The following is a 21,849-nucleotide window of genomic DNA, read 5'->3' on the forward strand; positions in this document are numbered from 1 at the left end:
AATACATATTATATATAACATATATAACCTAATAGTCTGTTATACAAAGTACAGTATAATAACCTATTACTCATATCAAAAATATTATATATATACATTTAGTTATAATTTTAGGGATGAAACCAAAGGAACATAGACTCTAACTTAAGGCTTTCCTCTTATCCTTTGTGTTGAGCTCTTACTTTTATCAGCAGCAGCTATCTGGTGAGACTCCCTATCTTATTTATTTCTTCACTGTGGCTTTTCCTTTTCTTCCTCTAGGTTTTCCACGATGATGATGCCATCCCTGGATGGGAAGGAAAAATTGTAGCCTGGGTGGAAGAAGACCATGGAGAGAATTAATGCTGAGTATTGGATTGGGGGCTGATGGAACTTGGTACCCCCTGGCTGTTTCACTCAGGAAAGAAGACTGAAACCAGAATACACGAAGAAGTTTCTAGTTCGTGCTGCCAAAACAGAAGCTTCTCCAAGTGTGACAGCCTCAAGCCAGTACTATTTCTGTGCCTGGCATATGTGGTATTTAAAATCCCTGTCCAACTGTAGACCATGGGTTCATCTGGAGTTCCTTGTCCGTGGGAACACAGTGTTTTATTCTACTCTGAGGACAACAAACCGAAGGCCTTAACCAATGGGAATGGATGATCTCGCTCCAGTAGGGGCATGGCTGCTATTATCTGGAACCTGGGAATTGGATGCATCTCTCCTGTGTGTTACAGTATTCTTTTAATTGGCCTCAATGGTTGCAGCAATCAGAGTCCCAGCATTTGTACTCACAGACAAGGCAAAGGTACCAGCTTTTTTGCTTCTTTGCAGCTATTGCAAACCAAGAGTAACTCATGAGGTGGTACCAAAGATGAAAGCCCACTCTTCAGGAATTTTTTTGACTGGACATGGATGGTGCTGAACTGTTGATTGGATAGAAAAAGGGCTGCCCATATTGTGCTATACTGTGCTAAAACCATGATGAAGTGAGACCTTGGGTTGCCTCTTGTGTCTTAACTGGTTCTGCAACTGTCCTTTAGCCCACAGAGGGCACATTTCATGTACTGCTAGTTTTCCCTGGGGACTCTTTCACTGTAGAGCCATTTTTTTTTTTTCCCCTTCCAACTGATGAACTTTGTGTTTGAAAGGAATGAGGAGTTAAAATCTCCTTTAAAATCCAGGCGGGTATGGAAAGGTGCTGCTACCCATATTTTCTTGACTTTCTTTCTCTCATGACTTCAGCTCATGGCATCTCCTTTGCAGTCAAAAGGAGACAGACTATTAATTTCAGTATTTGTGATTTAGGAGTACTGAGCATGAGTTACTGGTCTGCCTTTCTTCATTTCAAGTTATTTTCTATTATATATTTAGTCTAGATTGATCCTTTAGGGCACAATAGGAACCATGGGGCATGGTGCATGAGTTGTGAATGGCAGGGTTGATTCTGGGTTAAAAAAAAACAACAACCTTAGAATCCTTTCTCATGTGCAACATTGTCAAGTGTAGAAGGTAAAAGAAGAGTTAAACTTCCAGAGATTACTTAATAACTTGGGTTTTCTCAGTCATTTACAAAGCACCATCAACTAATCAGCCATACACGCGCGCGCGCGCACACACACACACACACACACACACACACATTCATTCCCAAAAGCAGTCGGCCTGTGACCACCAATGTACACTGCCAACCAGAAGAGTCAGACAAGTCATTTCTGGGTTCTTGACCTGTCTGTCTCTAGTTCATCTCTCTTTCCAGCTATTTCAACACACTACTCATTGAAGCTCTGAAATGACATTTTGTTGTTTTATATAGATGTATCTTTTAAAAATATTTCATGTTTGGAGAATTCTTTTGTACCCATTTGCTTTTTGTCTGAGAACCATGTCTATTTTTATAACTTGAGTGTGAGTTCCATATGTCCTCACATTCTGTATACTGTACCCATTTTCTAGAGAACCCAGTAGCTTTTATACAGGCTCTTCTCTTCTTAGCCCTTGTGGTTTCAGAACAAGCTTTATTTTATTACAAGTATACTAATGACAACTCCTGGTTCTAATTCTACCTGCCATTTTGGTTGTGGAGGTAGTTTTATGTAATCTATTTGATTGCTCCTCTAGCAGACAGAAGGAGCTCAAAAGATGTGATATCCTTCAGTAAGTTTACCTGATCTACTGAAGAATTTCTTAGCAGAAATGACTGGGAAAGTTTGGGAAAGTCAGTCATAAAGGAAGAATAATTCATTATGAAAGCAAACAGAAGAAAATAGGATATTCTGAGCCCCCCCCTCCCGCCCCCCTCAGGAAGTCTGAAGAAAAAGTCCTCATGTCACCAACTTCTCTGTTGCATGAATTTTAGTGTTTTGCTATAAGACAGCATGAGGGTTATCAGGCCAAAATTTGTTATTGTGTTTCCAGTACAATTTATCTTGAATATTTAAGTTAGTTTTTATTCGTCAGTTTTCTTTGAGCAAACATTCTTACCATTATGTAGAATTTAGCTTTTCAGAGAAAATTAAATGAGAGAAAAATGTCAAAGTCCTCTGCCTTATTTGGCTTTTATATCTCTGTCCTTTGGAAGAGGAGCTGCATGGCTTAGTGCCTCCACAAAAAGCTGAAGTTGAGTTCCGGGGAGAGAATGAAGTCATTTTTCCCCTTTAGCTCATTAATTCTCATATGCCATGTAATAACTAAACACCCCATCACAGGATGTCACTCCAGTAATTCTTGTGTACAATGTGTGGGTAATCCCCATTCCAGTTTCTAAAGGCAGGAACCTCCTGAGGAAGCAGGTGCATTGGTTCCTTTTGGTTTGAAGAGAGTACTATTTGTTACACTATGGCTGCACTCGAAGCCTCTTGACTTATTCAGAGAATTGACCCCTGGTGACATTTGTGTGGGACAGTCCATCCTGACCTTGAAATTCTATTTCTTTGAAAAAACTAAGGAACTAGAATGTTTAGAGTTCATAAAATAACCTCTCAACTCTGGGAGATTTAAAAAAAATGATCCTCTCACAAGAATTAGTTTAGAAGAAAGCCCAATTCCTTCAGAAATCATCATTTAAAAAACTGACAACTATTCACACTCAGTTCCTTAAATTAGCTGGAATTGGAACATTTTACAATTTGTACCTAAAGAATTTGGGATAAATTTACTTGTTAATGGCATTCCTACTTACTGATTAACATTTCAGCTCTTTTGACCAGGATGGTTGTAAATTAGGGAAAATATCTGTATGTTCTACATCCAATTCAAGAGGACTCTAATTACTTAAGAGCATTTATGTCATAATTATAATTTTCATTTTTTCCATAAAATAAGCATTATGATTGCACACTCCTATTGTCTGAATTTATGTAAGAGGTATAGCTTGCTTAAAATATATATGTAAAGTTATATTTTCTTAGAAACATGGATGTTTGCAACCTTTGCTTTCATAGAGATTACCACCATGCATTCTCCCTGTTTTGTTTTCATGAAGACTGTGTTATATACCAGAGGCTTCTGATTATCAGTGATAACCAGTTTTAACTGCCTGTATGTACCAGATTTGTGAACTAATTTAAAAAAGCAGAAACAAACCATGAATAAAATGGAGTTTGCAAACTAAATACCATTAATCATTTTCACTTGTGTTGATTGACTGAAATTAATCAGCAAAGCCATTTACATTTAGTGAAAGTCAATTTCCTCAAGTGATCTCCCTGGTAGCATTGTTTACTCACTACCTGGAGAGCAGAGATAAGGATTACTTTATTGCTATAGATATTTTACCATTGGTATTTCAAATATAAGCACAAAACACATTATTGTTGTCAAAGAAAATTCATTGATTTAACACTACTTTTGAAATTATGTATAAACATGCAAACAAGTAAGAGCCTGAGTACAAACCGTATGACAAAAGTCTTGAATGCAAAAGCAAGAAACATGAACTAGATAGACTTTCAGAAATGTGTATTTAAAAGAAACAGAATTTCCAAATTAATTTGAAAGCTGCCTTTCTAAAAACTTAGGTCAGCTTCATTTATCACTTCAATTTAAATGTTTTATATATCTACATTTTTAGTCCTGGGCTTTCACTTGACTTGCAATTACACATTTTCAACTTTTTTTTTTTTTTTTCACATTTTCAACTATTAATAACAAGCCATTTTAAGCGGGTCATTATGTTAAAATTAAATACGTAAAGAGCTTAACTCAGAATCTTTTGTTATACACTAATTTATCTTTCCATCTACTCTTTCTTTTTTCTTTTTTTTTTTTTTTTAAGATTTTATTTATTCATAGAGACACAGAGAGAGAGAGAGAGAGAGGCAGAGACACAGGCAGAGGGAGAAGCAGGCTCCAAGCAGGAAGCCAGACACGGGACTCGATCCCCGATCTCCAGGATCACATCCTGGGCTGCAGGTGGCGCCAAACCGCTGTCCCACTGGGGCTGCCCCATCTACCCTTTTTCTATTGGTTGTCACCATTCTACAAGTCTCTCTACTTTAAACCTTAGAGTCTTGAGCCTTCCTTTTCCTTAAATTGTTACCCAATCTGTTTATGAGAGTTCAGTTCATTCTCTCAGGGCTATTTTGATGAAACCTAAGATTTCCTAGCCTGCCTCTAGGGTAAACTTACTACCCTGGACTGTTTGACCTGTGCCCTCCTGTGATTTAGCTACACCTGTCAAAAGAATATTCAAAATGCCAACCAAGGTTTACACAAGCCTACCTAAGTGAACAGAAAACTGAAGATTGTATCATCCAAAGGCTAATTTATTAGATAGTTTTCAAACTCAAATACATCGTAAGTAGTGAGATACTCTGGTCAATTCAAAATCGTTGAAACATTTTCATAATAATTTATAAAGTTACAGTATAAGCCCTCTCACTGATCACAATTATTCTTCCAGTTGTTATTCACTAAATTGCTTTACATACTTGTAATATAATTGCTCTACTCTTAGAATTTCAAACGTACCTTTCCATTTAATCTGCAAGTTTTCTCCGTTGTATTGCCTACATATTACTTTGTTAGGCAGCTGTGACTTCTTAAACTTTCCTCATTTTTGGAGAGTTAGGTTTATCCAGTCCTTTTTGCTCTAAAGACACCAGAATGGTTTTTAACCTTGTTCTGAATGCTTTAAGGGTACTAGAATAGAATTTTGGGGAAAGATGTAAACATTTTCCCCCAGTCTGCCACTTCTTACACTGCCATCTAAAAAAAACCACCACTGTATTGGGTCCACTCAATCCGCAATCTCATGAATACTGGGTTTTTGCTTTTTTAAAGTTTACTACTTTAATAGGTATGAAATAGTGCCTCGAGGTTGTTTTGATTTTCCAAATGGTTCATGACTAGCAAGACTGAACATGTTTTGACACGTCGGTTTTTCCTATTTCTTCTGTTCTTGGTGTCCTATGACCATCTGTACACTGGGGACTTGGGAGATAAAAATACAGCACGTGCTTCCTCCTACTGTCACCCTCAGGTCAGAAATGAGGTATTTTGTGCTTATGATAGCATGATGACCCCACAAGAGGGGTATACCTAACAAATGGCTGACGGTAACTTCTCGTTTATTAATTCAAACGAACCGCCCTTAACCTCCAGTATTTACCGGATACTATGGACCAAAGCCTGCGGAGGCACCGAGGCACCAGAGACTTGGTCCTTGCCCTCACGAGGGCTTACGGGTCAGCCTTGTGCACGTCACCGCAAGCAAAACAAAGCTCTCGACAGGAAATGAGAAACGCAAATCTGTCCCGTAAACGTGCATCTTCCTACGAGGCATATGCCTAGTCCCGCTCGGGCACACCTCCGTGGGGGGAAGGAGTCTTCCGCTTGGCCGCCCTTCACGCCATCTGGCTGGGGAGCCCGGCTCCACTCCGACGTCCGGTGATGCTACAAACCTGCGATTGAAGCTCGGTCAGCTACAAGCGGCGCCGAGCGAGGCCCCACACCCGGCGGGTCACCTCACCCGCGCCCGCCGACGCCGCCCCCGCCCCCGCCCTAGGCCTCCGCGGCCTTCCCGCGCTCCTGCAAGCTCGGCCACTCCCCTCAGCCCACCTCTCCGACCGCTCGGCCTGCGTCCGCAGGGCTCTCGCCACCTCGTAGGCCCCGCCCTCCTCTCGGCCGCGCCCTTCCCGCCCTGCGATGCCTTCCTTTCCTAGGACCCCTCCGGCTTCCACTGCTGTCGGTGCTCAGGCTCGCGCCAGCGTCGACCCCGGCCGCTGCGGCTCCCAAGCCGCCTCCCCTGCCCTCCGCCGGCCACCCTCTCCCCTACTCGCGGGAGGAAGAGCCGACCGACGTCCCACCCCCTTCTGGCCCGGGGCGGGGTGCGGCGAAGCTGGAGCGCGTTTTACGACAATGTGCGGCGGCGCGGCGCGGCTGACGGCAGCGGCGCCCTGCTCTCGGAGAGGTCACTCCGGAGACGGCGTTGGTGTCGGGGTGTGGGGGTTGCTGGCACTATGTGGCGCGTCTGTGCTCGGCGGGCCCGGAATGCGGCCCCAAGGGCAGGATTCGCGGTTCGGAGGGCGGCCTTGCGGGAGGAGCCGGGAGCTCCGCGCGTGACCTCGCGCGCTGGCGCGGCCCCGGCTCGTTGCAGTAGTGGGACTGCGGGGTCCGGCGGGGTCCGGGCGCTCTGCAGCGGGAGCCTCAGCTCGTGGGCGACGCAGAGGAATCGCCTCCTGCTGCAGCTGCTGGGGTCGTCCGGCCGCCGCTGCTATAGCCTGCCCCCGCATCAGAAGGTGAGCCCCGGACCTGCCCTTCTCCGGACCCCGTTTGTCCTTCAGGGCAGACTTCTTGGCTTCGGGATCCTCCTTCTGAGGACTCCGGGATCTTCCGTCCCCGTCCCGGCACATATCATTTGTCTCTTCTCCAAAACCAAGCTCTGCTCTGGCTCTTGGGCTTGCTTACCTCTGCTCATCTTTTTATTCCATTGAAGGAAAGGAGTTCCAGGCTTCCGCCTCTTGATCTGTTCCATTGAAAGCAGAGCTCCAAACCTGAGGCTATTTGTGGAATGTCTGCTGAGTTAGGTGCTCTGTCAGCCCCACGGGACCGTGGAGCGGGAACCTTGCCACTGGAGAGCTTCTGGTGCTGGTGGCAACAACTCCCTTTCTATCCCCAGTGCCAAGCGTGTGACCGGGGACTCAGTGCGCTCTTTGCAATAAATACAGTTGAATGAAGCATTTAACCAGACAGAGAGAGCTTAGCTTTTTTTTTTTTTTTTTTTTTAATTTAGTGTTTCTCCTTTTTCTCCTCCAGGTTCCTTTGCCCTCTCTTTCCCCCACAATGCAGGCAGGCACCATAGCCCGTTGGGAAAAAAAAGAAGGGGAAAAAATCAATGAGGGTGAACTAATTGCAGAGGTAAGTTGTTTAAAATATTGAAAATGGGGATGCCCGGGTGGCTCTGTGGTCGAGGATCTGCGTTGATCCTGCTTCTCCCTCTGCCTGTGTCTCTGCCTCTCTCTTTGTCTCATGAATAAATAAAATCTTAATAAAAATAAAATATCGAAATGAGAAGGAACTGGCTTAGTTAAATTAACTGTTAGTTTTCCTGATAGATAGCTACCCCTTTTGCTTAAGAAACTTAGATTTTATTTATTTATTTATTTATTTATTTATTTATTTATTTTTACAACTTGATGTTAGAGAAGGCTGGTTAGATAATCTTGCCAGCAGCTAGCCAGGTTGATTTTTAGCTAAGGTGGTTTTTTAAAAATAATTCCTTTCAGGTCTATTAATAGAGGCTTTATCTTCACATGACTGTTGAACTGTGATTCTAGGCACAGTCTCATAAATTTCCCACTGGTGGCATAAACTTAAGCTGCTGGTTTCTGTTAAAAGGTTGAAACCGATAAAGCCACTGTTGGATTTGAGAGCCTGGAGGAGTGTTACATGGCAAAGATACTTGTTGCTGAAGGTACCAGAGATGTTCCAGTTGGAGCCATCATCTGTATCACAGTTGAAAAGTGAGTAGTACCTTGGTAATTTGCAGAACTAGGGTGCTTAGTGTGGAGTGTTTTGACCCAGAATTAAGAGAGCAGGAGTTAAAGGCTTCTGAGCTAAATCTGCTTTGCAATCTCCTGTGCTTACACATTCTTTCTCTTCCATAGGCCTGAGGATATTGAGGCCTTTAAAAATTACACATTGGATTCCTCCGCAGCACCTACCCCACAAGCAGCCGCAGCACCAACCCCTGTTGCCCCTACTTTGCCACCTACACCTCCCGCTCAGGCTCCTGGTAGCTCCTACCCCACTCACATGCAGGTGAGGCTCCTCGTTTGGGTATTTACTCTAGAAAATTTATTATTCATTATCTTTCATTCTGGAAATGGGCATTAAATATGTCTAGCTCTTGTCATTTCAAAGTGAATAGGGATTTAAACATGAAAATTGGCAATTTTATTCTTAGTCATTATGTCAGTTGTTTGAACTTGGACAGTCTCCTTTAAACTTTTCCAACCTCAGTGTGGTAGATAGGATAGTGCTTGGCATTTCTCACTCAAGAATATTATATTAGATTTTGAGGATGATTTGTATTTAATATCTACTCCTCGTATAAATAAATTGTTTAATAGGCCTCAAGTGTTGTCTATAGAATAAAAGTCCCCAGTTGATGTTTTCCTTTGACATTAGGTGTTCGTTTTCTAAGAGTGGGTGAACTAGTCCCATAATATTAATAAATGAGGAAACTGACAATAAAGTGTGAAAGTAAGATTTACAGAAGAGCTGAAGGCATTAAATATGATCACTGTTGGTTCTGTGAAATCTGTTTCTAAGAAACTACAGCAGCTTATTAGATATTAAGGTTATCCCATATATATTTGTGTGTTTTGGATATTGGAAATGGGTAAAAAAGCAGCTGGCCTTTTTCTAAAGGATTAAGACTAAAACTTTTCTTTCACTTAGTTTATTTGTAGAAATTTCTGTATAGGAATCATTTTCTTTTTTGGACATAATGTTCTTCTCCATGATCTGTTATTAATAGCCACTTGTGGTGAAGTTTTGTGTGGTGTTTGGTTCACACATTTATTTCATCCTATTCAGTAAAGTCTATCTCACTACATAAGACATACTTCATTTCTCTCCGTTTTATGTCTGTGGCTTTGTGTGCAAGTGTTAATGGTTGTGTCTTAGTTGTTTTTTAAGATACTGTATAGAGATTATTGGCTTCTCTGATTTTTTAAGAAGTAGATGTAGGTGACAAAGTTTGTACAATAAGAACATTTTAAAGCAATATTTTCTAATTAGAATTCTAAGTTTTTCTTCTTTTTCCTTCCTTCCTGAGACATTAATTGAAGTGATTTCTCTCTCGGCATAATCCTATTGCTATTAGATATAAAAAAAAAGTAAGAAGCAAGCCCATAATAACTGGATAAGCACCAAAATTCAGGGGACACACAAGCCATATGAATAGCAAAGCAATGTTTCATTGAGATCAGCCAATCTGCTGTTTAAATTTTGAGGTGGAAGTGACTATTTCCTTTATTTGCTTATTTTTCCTGCAAATAGTTAAAGTTCTACATCTTCCTTACCAATTTGGAAGACTTCATTTGGATGCCTTTTCTTTCTTTTTCTTGTCTGATTGCTTGTGACTAGGACTTCTAGACTATGTTGAATGAAAGTAGTGAGAATGGACATCCTTACCTTGTTCCTGATCTTAAAGGGAAAGCTCTCAGTTTTTCACCATTAAGTATGATGTTAGCTGTAGGTTTGTCATGTAGGCCTTTATTAAGGATGCCTCAGTGGCTCAGCGGTTGAGTGTTGGCCTTCGGCTCAAGGCGTGATATCCCGGTCCAGGGATGGAGTCCCACATTGGGCTCTCTGCGAGGAGCCTGCTTCTCCCTCTATGTCTATGCCTCTCTGTGTTTCTCATTAATAAATAAAATCTTTAAAAAAAAAGAATAAGGGCTTTATTATGTTGAGTATGTTTCCTCTGTGCCCACTTTGTTGAGTTTTTATCATGAATGAATATTGAACTTTATCGGATGCTTTTTATTTCATCTATTGAGATGATCATAATGGTTTTTATCTTTTCTTTTATTAATGTGATATATCACACTAATTGATTTGTTAATATTGAGCCACCCTTGCATCCCTGGAGTAAGTCCCCTTGATTGTGGTAAATTTTTTAAATATATTGTTGGATTCAGTTTGCCAATATTTTGTTAAGGAGTTTTGCGTCTATGTTTATCAGAGATAATGGCCTGTAGTGTATTTGTTTGTTTTTGATGGTTTAGGTATCAGGGTATAATAGTGGCCTTATAGAATGAATTTGGAACTTTTCTTCCTTATTTTTTTGGAATAGTTGAGCAGAAAAGGTATTGATTCTTTAGATGTTTGGTAGAATTCACCCGGGAAGCATATGGTCCTGGACTTCTGTTTGTTGGGAGTTTTGTGATTACCGATTGAATTTCATTGCTAATGATCAGTCTGTTCGAATTTTCAGTTTCTCTCTGATTTAGTTTTGGAAGGTTTGTGTTTCTAGTAATTTATCTATTTCTTCTAGGCTGTCCAATTTGATGGTGTATAATTTTTCATAATATTCTTTTCTTATCTTGGAAAGGTATTTGGGAAGTTTAGGAGAAATGCAGTTCCTCTAAGTGAAAAGATAGATGCTAGATAAATGCTAGTACAGAGCGCAGCAGAATTTTAATGGAATAGTCTAGACCAAGATCATTTTGTGACAATGAAAAATTCTAGCTTAATCTAAGTGATAAAAAAGATGAAAAGATGCTCTGTGCTTAGATATATAATTGAGGAATTAATTTTGACTATCTAGAAAGAACTGTTTCCTAACTTACCCCTTGCTTTTAACTTTGGTGGAAGAGAAGAGGCCAGAGCATCACTAATACTGTAAACCTTGAGGTTTGGAGGTTGATTCAGCTGGTGGGCCACTGTTGAGGCACTGATTCTTGGCTGTTATGGGAGTATCAGACAGATGGGGATTTGGATCATCAGAGTCACCATCATTCCTACAACTATTGAAGCTTAACTCAGTGCGGTTGTGTCCACAGCTTCCTAGGATTAAGCAATAATATGTGTTTGTTTCTACAGGTGGTTCTTCCTGCTCTCTCTCCTACCATGACCATGGGCACAGTTCAGAGATGGGAAAAAAAAGTGGGTGAGAAGCTAAGTGAAGGAGATTTATTGGCAGAGATAGAGACTGACAAGGCCACTATAGGTGAGATTTCTTCAGCTCTTAATGGTTGAGGCACTGAGTTTTCCAATGAGGGAAGAGGATTGCCGTCCTATCCTATAATGAGTGAGTGATAACATGAAAAATTTTAATTTTTGGGATTCGTTTCCTGGAACAGGCTATGTCATGACAGCAGGGGTGCCTAGTGGAGTTTGTCAGTTCCACACTGCACTCTTAATGAATCGAGGATATGTCAACCTAGAGATTATTTTTATCTAGAGTCTTACTATGTTATTAAGAAGCTATATCAGCACTGCTGCTGTTTAAACTGGACAAGGGGGAGAAAAGAAGAATTAGGAGAAAATTACTTTCAAGGCAAGAAAATAACAGAGTTTAAAATGACTGAGGTAAAACTGAAACCAGGATTTGGATTGCTTTCATGGTTTGAGAATGACTGATAGGATGTATGTATATGTATATATATCTGTTCACACATCATACTGCATTTCCATATATTCCCGATTCATTTTTACGCTCAGAACAAAGACTACCTAGAGAATCTTATATTTGTTATAATATTTAGAGATTAGTAGATAGATCTATTTCTTTGCTGTCCAGTCCCCAAAGATGCAGTAGGCAATTCTGGGCATCCTCTGCAATGGTGGTTTTGAGATTGTGTTCTTCAAACCCCACGATACCTTGATGGCACCTTGGTACAAAGGAGACATAATGAACAGACTCTAGTCGCCTTACCCCTTGCCCCAACTTCACCTTTTTATCTTTTTGCATATTGTATTCCTCCCAAAAGATTTTATTGTAAGAAAGGATTGTTTGTTGGAAACAAACAAAACCCATTGGTAACAATAGATCTGCTTTACCTTTCAATTTGAATACCAGAATTGCTCTAGAGATGGTATTCTAGAGACTCTAGTCGCTGGAGAAGCATTACCTTGGTCAAATTCTTTAAACCGTCTTGTGGCCTTGGAGTCCTTTTTTTTTTTTTGACATATCTTTTATTGGATATTCTTAATTGATAAAGGGAAGATTTCATCAAAGATGTATTTGTCAGGGAGGGGCACAACACAACAGAAAGCCAAGATATGCAAGGCAAAAATTGTTCTTGCAGTGTTGTCTTTTAGTTTTACTTTTGTAACACTTCATGTTTGAGTTCTTTCTAAGAAGTCACTGTATAAAATGTAAGCGGTCAACACCACAGAAACCCTAATAATGCCATATTTCTTCACATTGAAATATTTAGTTGAATACCAAATATCACCTCTTTGAAAAACTCCACAGATACTTTTAAGGGCATAATCCCATATCACTGTCAATTCTAATAGCTCCCTTAATTTAACATCCATATGGTTCTGATTTTTAGCAGTATAATTGATGCCATATTGGTACAGTTGATGCCATCTTGGAGTCTTGTGGGTCTGCATAGTGGCCTCCCTTAGAGATGTTTTTAGGAAAATGTTCAGAACTAATTACTGTCTGTAATCTCTCATAGTTTTATTTGACAGCTATTTATTTAGTATTTACTTTGTCCCAGGTACTATTTCTAAGTACTTGGAAAATAATGATTTTTATAACATACCTGTGACATAGGTATTATTGTTATCCCCATTTGTAGCTAAAGAAGCTGAGACACAGAGATATTAAATAACAAAAAAGGTTACATAGCTAGTTTCTTCTTAAGGAGAAGAGCTTTTTTACTTAAAACTGTGCTTTGAGTTTGTTGGAATAGTGGAGTCTCTTAAGTTCCATCATGGTCTTTCTTTCTATTTCAGGTTTTGAAGTACAGGAGGAGGGTTACCTGGCAAAAATCTTGATCCCTGAAGGCACAAGAGATGTCCCTCTAGGAACCCCACTTTGTATCATTGTAGAAAAAGAGGAAGACATACCAGCATTTGCTGACTATAGGCCAACTGAAGTAACTGATTTAAAACCACAAGCCCCACCATCTACCCCACCCCCGGTAGGTATGCTTCTAGAATTGAGCAAACACTTACCGTATTCATCTCTAAATTAAGGGATTAGATTAGATGATATTCTGGGTTCCTTCTAGATTCTGTGACTTAACGAAGAAGATGATTGGGGTGCCCAGCTGGCTCAGTCGGTACAGCCAGCAACTCTTGATCTCAGGATTGTGAATTTGAGCCCAAAGTTGAGTATAGAGATTACTTTAAAAAAAAAATTTTTTTTTAAGATTTTATTCATTTATTTGACAGAGAGCGAGCACAAGCAGGGGGAGCAGCAGGCAGAAGGAAAGGGAGAAGCAGGTTCCCTACTCTGCAGGGAGCCTGATGCGAGGCTCAATCTCAGGATCATGACCTGAGCTGAGGCAGATGCTTAACCGACTGAGCCACCTAGGCACCCCTAAAAATATTTTTAGAGCTTTAAAAGAAAAAAAAAAAGAAGAAAGAGATAGTGAACTTTTGTGGAGATCTGAAAGGTATATGGCAGTGCACCATTCCCCTAATAGTTATTGGATCCTTGTAGCTTATTTTTTTCCTACTGTCTTGAGTCCTGCAGAGAACAAAGCTGAGGTGACATGTTCTTTTTCTGCGTGAGGTGTTGATACGCATGCAAATGGAAGTTACTGTATACAGTTGTTCATGAACAACATGGGATCTGGAGCACCAATTCCGTGCCCTTGAAAATCTGTGTATGACTTTGTATTCCCCCCAATTTTAACTACTGAGAAAGCCTACTGTTGACTGGAAGCTTTACCAACCATGTAGATAGTCAACACATATTTTGTATAGTATATGTATCTGATATATATTGTATACCGTAGTTTTAAAGCACACTAGAGAAAATGTCATTAAGAAAATTGTAAGGGAGAGAAAATACATTCACGGTTATTTTATAGTACAATACTGTAAAAAATACATGTGTATGTAAATGGGCATGTATCATTCAAACTTGTTCGTACTTTTGGTATTCCTTTATGATAGTGGGTCAAGCTTATTTCTATAGTACATTAGAACCTTGACATAACATGGCTTGTTTTGCTTAGAATCTAGTCTTGTCGTCGTATGCTGTACAGGATACATTATATATCTAAAATGTATTTGTATGTACTCTAGGCCTAGACAACACTATGACGAGGCTTTTGTAGATGTTAGAGTCATATGAGCTTTAGACTAAATACACATTTCTGTCAGGGAAAACTTGATTTCTGACTTCCCCACGTTTGTGGGGAATAGGCAAGGAGTAGTGACTTCAACATGGAACATTCTAGCATAATTTATTTTGAAATGAAGTTAAGTAAAAACAAAGCCACGTAAGAGAATAAGGAAACAGCGAGAGATTAAAGTGAGTAAAAGTCTGTAAGGATATTACATACTGGTTAGCAGTATGAAATTCCATGTCTTTCCATGTTACCGTGGAGTAAGATAACATGGTTCTGTCTTTAACATAAAGTGTTACTACTTTTCATATGGCTGTGTTATGTTGGTTAAGCAGGAAAACTGTGCATTATGATCTTTGGGAGAAAAAAATTATTTTGACTTCATAATAAAATGTAAGCTCTTTATCTTTCAGACTGGTCTTTGCAGTGGTAAATTAACAATATGTAACTTTTTTCAAAAGGTGGCCCCTGTTCCTCCAACTCCCCAACCTGTCACTCCTACACCTTCAGCCCCCCGCCCAGCTACTCCTGCTGGACCCAAGGGAAGATTGTTTGCAAGCCCACTTGCAAAGAAATTGGCAGCAGAGAAAGGTATTGACCTTACACAAGTAAAAGGTAAGTTTGTCTGGAAATACTTAATTATTAGTGAAAGTATAATGTGCTTGTTCAGCAGAGTTGAGTTTTAAGACTTGGTTATATAATAAGAAACCTGTTAATGTGAGGCTGACTGAATTTAGCAGTACACAACATAAAAAAACATAAACCTGGGGTGAATTGAAATGACTTTAAATAATAAAATTCATATAAAACTGAACTGAAGTTCCCTGAGGGCAAAGGAAAATGTCTTATTCATGTCTTTTTTCTCCCCAAAAAGAAAGTATAGCTTACTGATAAGAGGTTACTTATTTAGAAAAGGGGAAATTACTAATTCTGAAGCCTGTTTGATGGCTACTACTGTGTGCTAGTTTGGAATTGCCACATGACATTTCATAAAGTAAGAATTCACCATTTTAGGGATATGAAAAATACTCTTAAGGGATCTCCCTTACTGTTAAGTAGTAAAGTTTTAATTTTTTTTTTTTTTTGAAGATTCTATTTATTTATTCATGACAGACACAGAGAAAGAGCGAGAGGCAGAAGGAGAAGCAGGCTCCATGCAGGGAGCCCGATGCGGGACTTGATCCTGGAACTCTAGGATCATGCCGGGCTGAAGGCAGGCACAAAACTGCTGAGCCACCCAGGGATCCCCAGTAGTAAAGTTTCAATTCGTATCCAGTTACTGGTTATTTCCCCAGTTGTCCAGCTCTGGGTGCTTAGTGCTGGTTATCATCTATCTACTGCCTTTTGTCTTGTGGTTAGAAGGCAAGCCACTCCTGAAAGAATAAAAATAGAATACTGTAAATTTTTTGGACCTCAGAGGGTTCTTTATAAATATTTGAAGTTGCTTTTTTCCATCTTTATGTTATTGCACTGGTGTATTGCCATTTTGTATATATATGTGACTAGAACTAGGGATAGCAATGTAAGTTGGAATAAATTTTAAGGAGATGAGGGACTGAGTTAATAATTATATCCAAAGAATTTATGACGTGAAGGATTATTTGAGATACTTAGCAACACTGGCTGCTGTACCAAAGATAAAATTTGAGAAAGTGATAGAAATTCTAATCTAGGGACGCCAGTCATCTATTTGTTCAAGAAGTATTACAGCCTTGGGATGCTTGGGTGGCTCAGCGGTTAAGCATCTGCCTTTGGCTCAGGGTGTGATTCCAAAGTCCCAGGATCAAGTCCCATATCGAGCTCCCTGCGTGGAGCCTGCTTCTCCTCCCTCTGCCTATGTCTCTGCCTCTCTTTCTGTGTGTCTCTCGTAAATAAATAAATAAAATCTAAAAAAAAGAAGAAAAGAAACTGTAACCTGTTAGGTGATTCATTTACTATTACTTAAGATACCAATATTCATGGAGTCTGTGCGTCCAACACTTGTTCATAAGAGAAGAAAAAAAAATAAGATTTCTCTCTCTCTCTCTCTCTCTCTCTCTCTCTAATAAATAAATAAAATCTTTTAAAAAGGAGGGGGGTAGCCCCGGTGGCTTAATGGCTTAGCGCTGCCTTCATTCAGCCCAGGGCGTGATCCTGGAGACCCAGGATTGAGTCCCATGTCTGGGGTCCCTGCATGGAGCCTGCTTCTCCCTCTGCCTCTGCCTCTCTCTCTCTTTCTTTCTCTCTCTCTAATAAATAAATAAAATCTTAAAAAGAAAAAAGATTTCAGTCTCAGATGTTTATATTACCAAAAATAAAGAGTAAAGCAGAAAGGAAGTATAGCATAGTAGTCAGGAGTATGGACTCTGGAGTTGGAATGCTCAGGTTTGAACCCCGGCTCTGTTGTACACTAGCTGTTTGACCTTTTGTGTCTCAGTTTCTTTATTTGTATATAAAAATAAGACCTTATAGGTTGTGAGGATAAATTAAGTTAGCAGTGCCTCTATATATAAAACATATACAGGTGTTAGCTGTGATAAAGAAGATAACTTGTGATTACCTAGGTTGGTCCAAATGCTAAGAGAGAATAAACCCAAGTTGACAACACCATTGAATGACAAAATGAATATATGTGTAGTCTTGACTGCTGTTAGACATGGTGGTTGGGGAAGATCTTTCTGATGAGGTGACATTTGATCCCACCTGAAAGATGAGAAGGAGTCAGATGTAAGCTAACTGTGTGAAGAACTGGGGACAGGGAGACCAGTAAAACAGTGGTCTCTGAAGTGGAAGAGAGCTTGGCATGTTTGAGGAACATTAGGGAGGCCAGTGTTAATGGGGGTGAGGTTGGAAAGAAACATAGGGAGGGGTAAGAACAAGGATTTGACAGGTCATGGTTGAATTTGAATTTTATTTAAAGCATAGCAGAAAGCCACTAAAGGATTAAAACAAAGAAGTGACATAAAACGATTCGTATTTTTAAAAGATCATTTTGGCTGTTTTGTGCAGATGGGTTAAATGAACCCCAAAGTCCCTGTTAAAGATGTTGTTAGAGCTGACAGTGGTGACTTAGACAAGCATGGTCAGACTGGAAATGAAAAGAAATGGACAGCTTCAAGATACATTTTTGACAGAATCAACAGAACTTAAAGATGGTACATGGGGACTTGATAACAGTTCTTTCAAAACAAAGGTGTGTTGGAAGCCAGTCTGGGTAGGCTGAAAAGTAGAAAGTGAATAGAGAAATGGAAACAGCTTTGTGGACACCTCATTTTAAAAGCTTTCCTATGGAGGAGTAGGAGCTAAGATGGTGGTATAGTAGGTGGACCCTAAGCTTGTCTCGTCCCTTGAACACAGCTAGATAACTGTCAGATCATTCTGAATACCCAGGAAATCAACCCGAGGACTGATAGAACAAACATCTAGAGGGAGAGAAGAGACAACATCAGGGAAGGTAGGAAGTGAGTAGACATCGTTTTGAGGAGAAACGGGTCATGGATGCTGCAGAAGAGAGGGAGCCCTGGTTGTAAAGAGAGGCAAGAGAATGGAGCACACAGGGATACATACAAGGAGAACTTCCCACTTCCACTTCCCAAAAGCCATTGGCTGGGAAAATGAGAGAGGCTGATTTTCATGAGTTTTTGCAACCAGCAGGGCTCAAGGACTGGAGTTAGAGGTCCACAGGCTTGGCTGGGATAGAGACCTGAGGGCACTGCCCACTGCAGGCAAAGATTGTCTGACGGATAGAGCAGCCAACACACAGCAGCAGGGTGCACACAGCATACTAGAGACACTCCCTGAAGTGCCAGGTCCTGGCCACTGTGTGACCTCCTCTTAAAGCTATTACTCTCTGGAGCAATAGAATTTTCTAACATACACAAAACAGAGACCTAGACAAAATAGCAAGATCGAGGAATTCATCCCAAAAGAAAGAACAAGAAAATGTCATGGCTAAAGATCTGATCAAAACAGATGTACGTAATATGCCTGATGGAGAATTTAAAATAGTCATAAGGATATTCCTGGGCTTGAGAAAAGCATGAACAATATCAGGGAGACCCTTACTGCAGAAGTAAGAGTTTAAAAAAAAAATCAAGCAGAAAGGAAAAATGAAATAACTAAGATTGGAAAATGGCTGGATATGATGACCACTAGGAGAGAAGAAGCAGAGGAACGAGTAAGTGATTTGGAGATAGAATCATGGAAAATAATGAAGCTGAACAAAAGAATGATGGATTGTGAGATTAGACTTAGGGAACTCAGTGACTCCATCAAACGTAATTACATTCATATCATAGGAGTCCCAGAAGAAGAAGAGAGAAAAAGGGACAGAAGATTTGAGGACATAAAAACTGAAAACTTTCCTAGTCTGGTTAACAAAATAGAAATCCAAATCCAGGAGGCATGGAAAATTCCCATCAAAATCAAGAAAAGCAGGCCAACACTAAGACACATTGTAGTTAAATTTGCAAAATATAGTGATTTTTAAAAATCCTAAAAGCAGCAAGACAAAAGAAATCCCTAACTTACAAGGGAAGGACCCATAAGATTAGCTGAAGTTTCCACAGAAACTTAACAGGCCAGAAGAGAGTGGCATGATATATTCACTATGCTGAGTGGGAAAAATCTATAGCCACAAATACTTTATCCAGCAGGGCCATCCTTCAGAATAGAAGGGGAGATAAAGAGTTTCCCAGACAGGGGTGCCAGGATGGCTCAGTTGTTTAAATGTCTGAGTCTTGAACTCCGCTCAGGTCTATATCTCAGGATTGTCAGTTTAAAAGCCCCACCACGTGGGGTCCCACATTGTATGTGAAGCCTACTTAAAACACACACAAGCTTCCCAGGCAAACAACTAAAGGAATTTGTGACCACTAAACCAGGGCTGCAAGAAATATTGAAGGGGATTCTTCGAGTAGGAAGGAAAGGCCAAAAGTGACAAAGACAAGAGAGAAACAGAGAAAAATCTCCAGAAACAACAAAACAAGTAATAAAATGGCACTAGACATGTATCAATAATTACTCTTAGGTAAATGAACTAAATGCTGCAAGCAAAAGACACAGAGTGTCAGAATGGATAGAAACAAGACCCATCTATATGCTGCCTATGAGAGACTTTAGACTAAATAAAAGGCATCTACAGATCGAAAGCGAAGGGATGGTGACCTATATGGCTCAATCAGTGGAGCATGTGACCCTTGATCTCAAGGTTGTGGGTTTGAGCTCCACATTGGTTTTGTAGGTTACTTAAAAAGTAAAAATAAAAATCTTTGAAAATGAAAGTGAGAGGGACAGCCCGGATGGCTCAGCGGTTTAGTGCTGCCTTCAGCCCAGGGTGTGATCCTGGAGACCCGGCACCGAGTCCCACGTCAGGCTCCCTGCATGGAGCCTGCTTCTCCTTCTGCCTGTGTCTCTGCTTCTCTCTCTCTCTTTGTGTGTGTGTGTGTCTCATGAATAAATAAATTAACTCTTAAAAAAAAAAAAGTGAGGGGATGAGAAACATTTATCATGCAAATAGATGTCAAAAGAAAACCATAGTAACAATGGGTTATATCAGACAAACAAGATTTTATATCAGATACTGTAACAAGATAAAGAAGGGCACTATATCATAATAAAGGGGACCATTCAATAAGTAGATCTAATTGTAAATATTTATGCTCTCATCTTTGGAGCACCCAAATATATATAAAACAATAACAAACATAAAGGAACTCATTGATAATAATACAATAATAGTAGGGGACTTTAACACCCTGCTTACATCAATGGAGAAATCATCTAAACAATATCAACAAGGAAACCATGGCTTTGAATGACACAGTGGACCAGATGGACTTAAAATATATTCAGAACATTTTATCCTAAAGCAGCAGGATATATGTTTTTTTCAAATGCACATGGGATATTCTCCAGAATAGATCACATACTAGGTCACAAATCAGGCCTTAATAAGTACGAAAAGATTCAGATCATAAAAAAAAAAAAAAAAAAAAAAAGATTCAGATCATAACCATGCATACTTTCTGACCACAACACAGTGAAACTTGAAGTCCATCAACCACAGGAACATATTTGGAAATGCTACAAATATATGAAGAAACAACATGCTACTAAAGAATGAATGGGCCAATCAGGAAATTAAAGAAGAAATTTTAAAAAACACGTAAACAAATGAAAATGAAGGCATGCCTGGGTGGCTCAGGTCGTGATCCTGGAGTCCCAGGATTGAGTCCCACATCGGGCTCCCTGCATGGAGCCTGCTTCTTCCCCTGCCTATGTCTCTGCATCTCTCTCTCTCTCTCTCTCTCTCTCTCATAAATAAGATCTTTTAAAAAAAATGAAAATGACTGTCCAAAACCTTTGGGTTTGTAGCAAAAATAGCCCCAAGAAGGAAGTACATAGCAATACAGGCCTACCTCAAGAAGCAAGAAAAATCTCAAGCAACTTAACCTTACACTGAAAGGATCTAGAAAAAGAACAAATGATGCCTAAAGCCAGCAGAAGAAGGGAAATAATAAAGATTATAGCAGAAATATCAATATAAAAATTTTTTTAAAACTGTAGGACAGATCAATGAAATCAGAAGCTGTTTTTTTGAAAAAAATAATAACATTGATAAACCCTTACAGAGACTTATAAAAAAGAAAAGGGACCCAAATAAATCACAAATGAGAGAGAAGAAATAACCAGCACCACAGAAATAGAAAGGATTATAAGAGAATATTCTGAATAATTATGGCAACAAATTGGACAATCTGAAGAAATGGATAAATTCCTAGAAACCTATAAACTACCAACACTGAAACAGGAAGAAATGGAAAACTTGAACAGATCAATAACCAGCAAAGAAATGGAATCCGTAATCAAAAACTTCCTCAACAAAGATCCAGAGCCAGACGGCTTCACAGGGAAGTTCTACCAAACATTTCAAGAAGAGTTAATACCTGTTACTCTCAAAACTATTCTTTTGAAAAATAGAAATGGAAGGAAAACTTCAAAACTTATTCTGTGAGGGCAGCAGTACCCAGATACCAAAATCAAAGACTCCACTAAAAAAGGAGAGCTACAGGCCAATCTCTGATGAACATGGATATGAAAATTCTCAACAAAATACTAGCAAATCGAATCCCAACAGTCAGTAAAAGAATCCTTCACCACAATCAAATGGGATTTATTTCTGGGCTACAAGGGTGGTTCAGTACTTATAAGTCAACCAACACGATACACCACATTCATGAAAGAGAACTATATGGTCCTTTCGATAGATGGAGAAAAAGCATTTGGCAAAAGTACAAAAATCCATTCATGATAAAACCCCTCAAAGACATGGGGATAGAGGAAACACCTCAACATCATAAAGTCCGTCTATGAAAAATCCACAGCTAATGTCATCCTCAGTGGGGAACAACTGAGAGCTTTTTCTCTGTGGTCAGGAACAAGACAGAATGTCCAGTCTTCCACTGAAGTCCTAGCCTCAGCAGTCAGACAACAAAAAGAAATTGGCAAGGAAGAAGTAAAACTGCCGCTATTTGCAGATGATGTGATCTTGTATATATAAAACTCAAGGGACTCCTGGGTGGCTCAGCAGTTGAGCGTCTGCCTTCGGCTCAGGGCATGATGC

General features: G+C 39.8%; 2 protein-coding genes and 1 long non-coding RNA gene across 11 annotated transcripts in view; 2 read left to right on the top strand and 1 right to left on the bottom strand.

Moving 5' to 3' along the window:
* Positions 1-3,593, top strand: part of DIXDC1 (DIX domain containing 1) — a 71,126-nt gene extending 67,533 nt beyond the window's left edge. For all 9 annotated transcript variants that reach the window (XM_077893478.1, XM_077893481.1, XM_077893483.1 and 6 more), the window contains one exon: positions 262-3,593. In XM_077893478.1, the coding sequence (XP_077749604.1) occupies positions 262-342 (81 nt within the window). In that variant the 3' untranslated portion in view covers positions 343-3,593. The remainder of the gene's footprint in view (positions 1-261) is intronic.
* Positions 530-6,869, bottom strand: LOC144311256 (uncharacterized). Its single transcript, XR_013376821.1, has 2 exons — positions 6,040-6,869; positions 530-5,882 (listed from the first exon to the last, which is right to left on the bottom strand). It is a non-coding gene; the product is annotated as an uncharacterized LOC144311256 (long non-coding RNA).
* The window catches only part of DLAT (dihydrolipoamide S-acetyltransferase), a 30,730-nt gene continuing 15,075 nt past the window's right edge, over positions 6,195-21,849 (top strand). The window contains exons 1-7 of the mRNA XM_077893487.1: positions 6,195-6,719; positions 7,237-7,338; positions 7,819-7,943; positions 8,088-8,241; positions 11,032-11,158; positions 12,901-13,088; positions 14,708-14,861. Coding sequence (XP_077749613.1) covers positions 6,441-6,719; positions 7,237-7,338; positions 7,819-7,943; positions 8,088-8,241; positions 11,032-11,158; positions 12,901-13,088; positions 14,708-14,861 — 1,129 coding nt within the window. The 5' untranslated portion in view covers positions 6,195-6,440. The remainder of the gene's footprint in view (positions 6,720-7,236; positions 7,339-7,818; positions 7,944-8,087; positions 8,242-11,031; positions 11,159-12,900; positions 13,089-14,707; positions 14,862-21,849) is intronic.

This window comes from Canis aureus, chromosome 3, assembly GCF_053574225.1.
Source record: "Canis aureus isolate CA01 chromosome 3, VMU_Caureus_v.1.0, whole genome shotgun sequence".
NCBI lineage: Eukaryota > Metazoa > Chordata > Mammalia > Carnivora > Canidae > Canis > Canis aureus.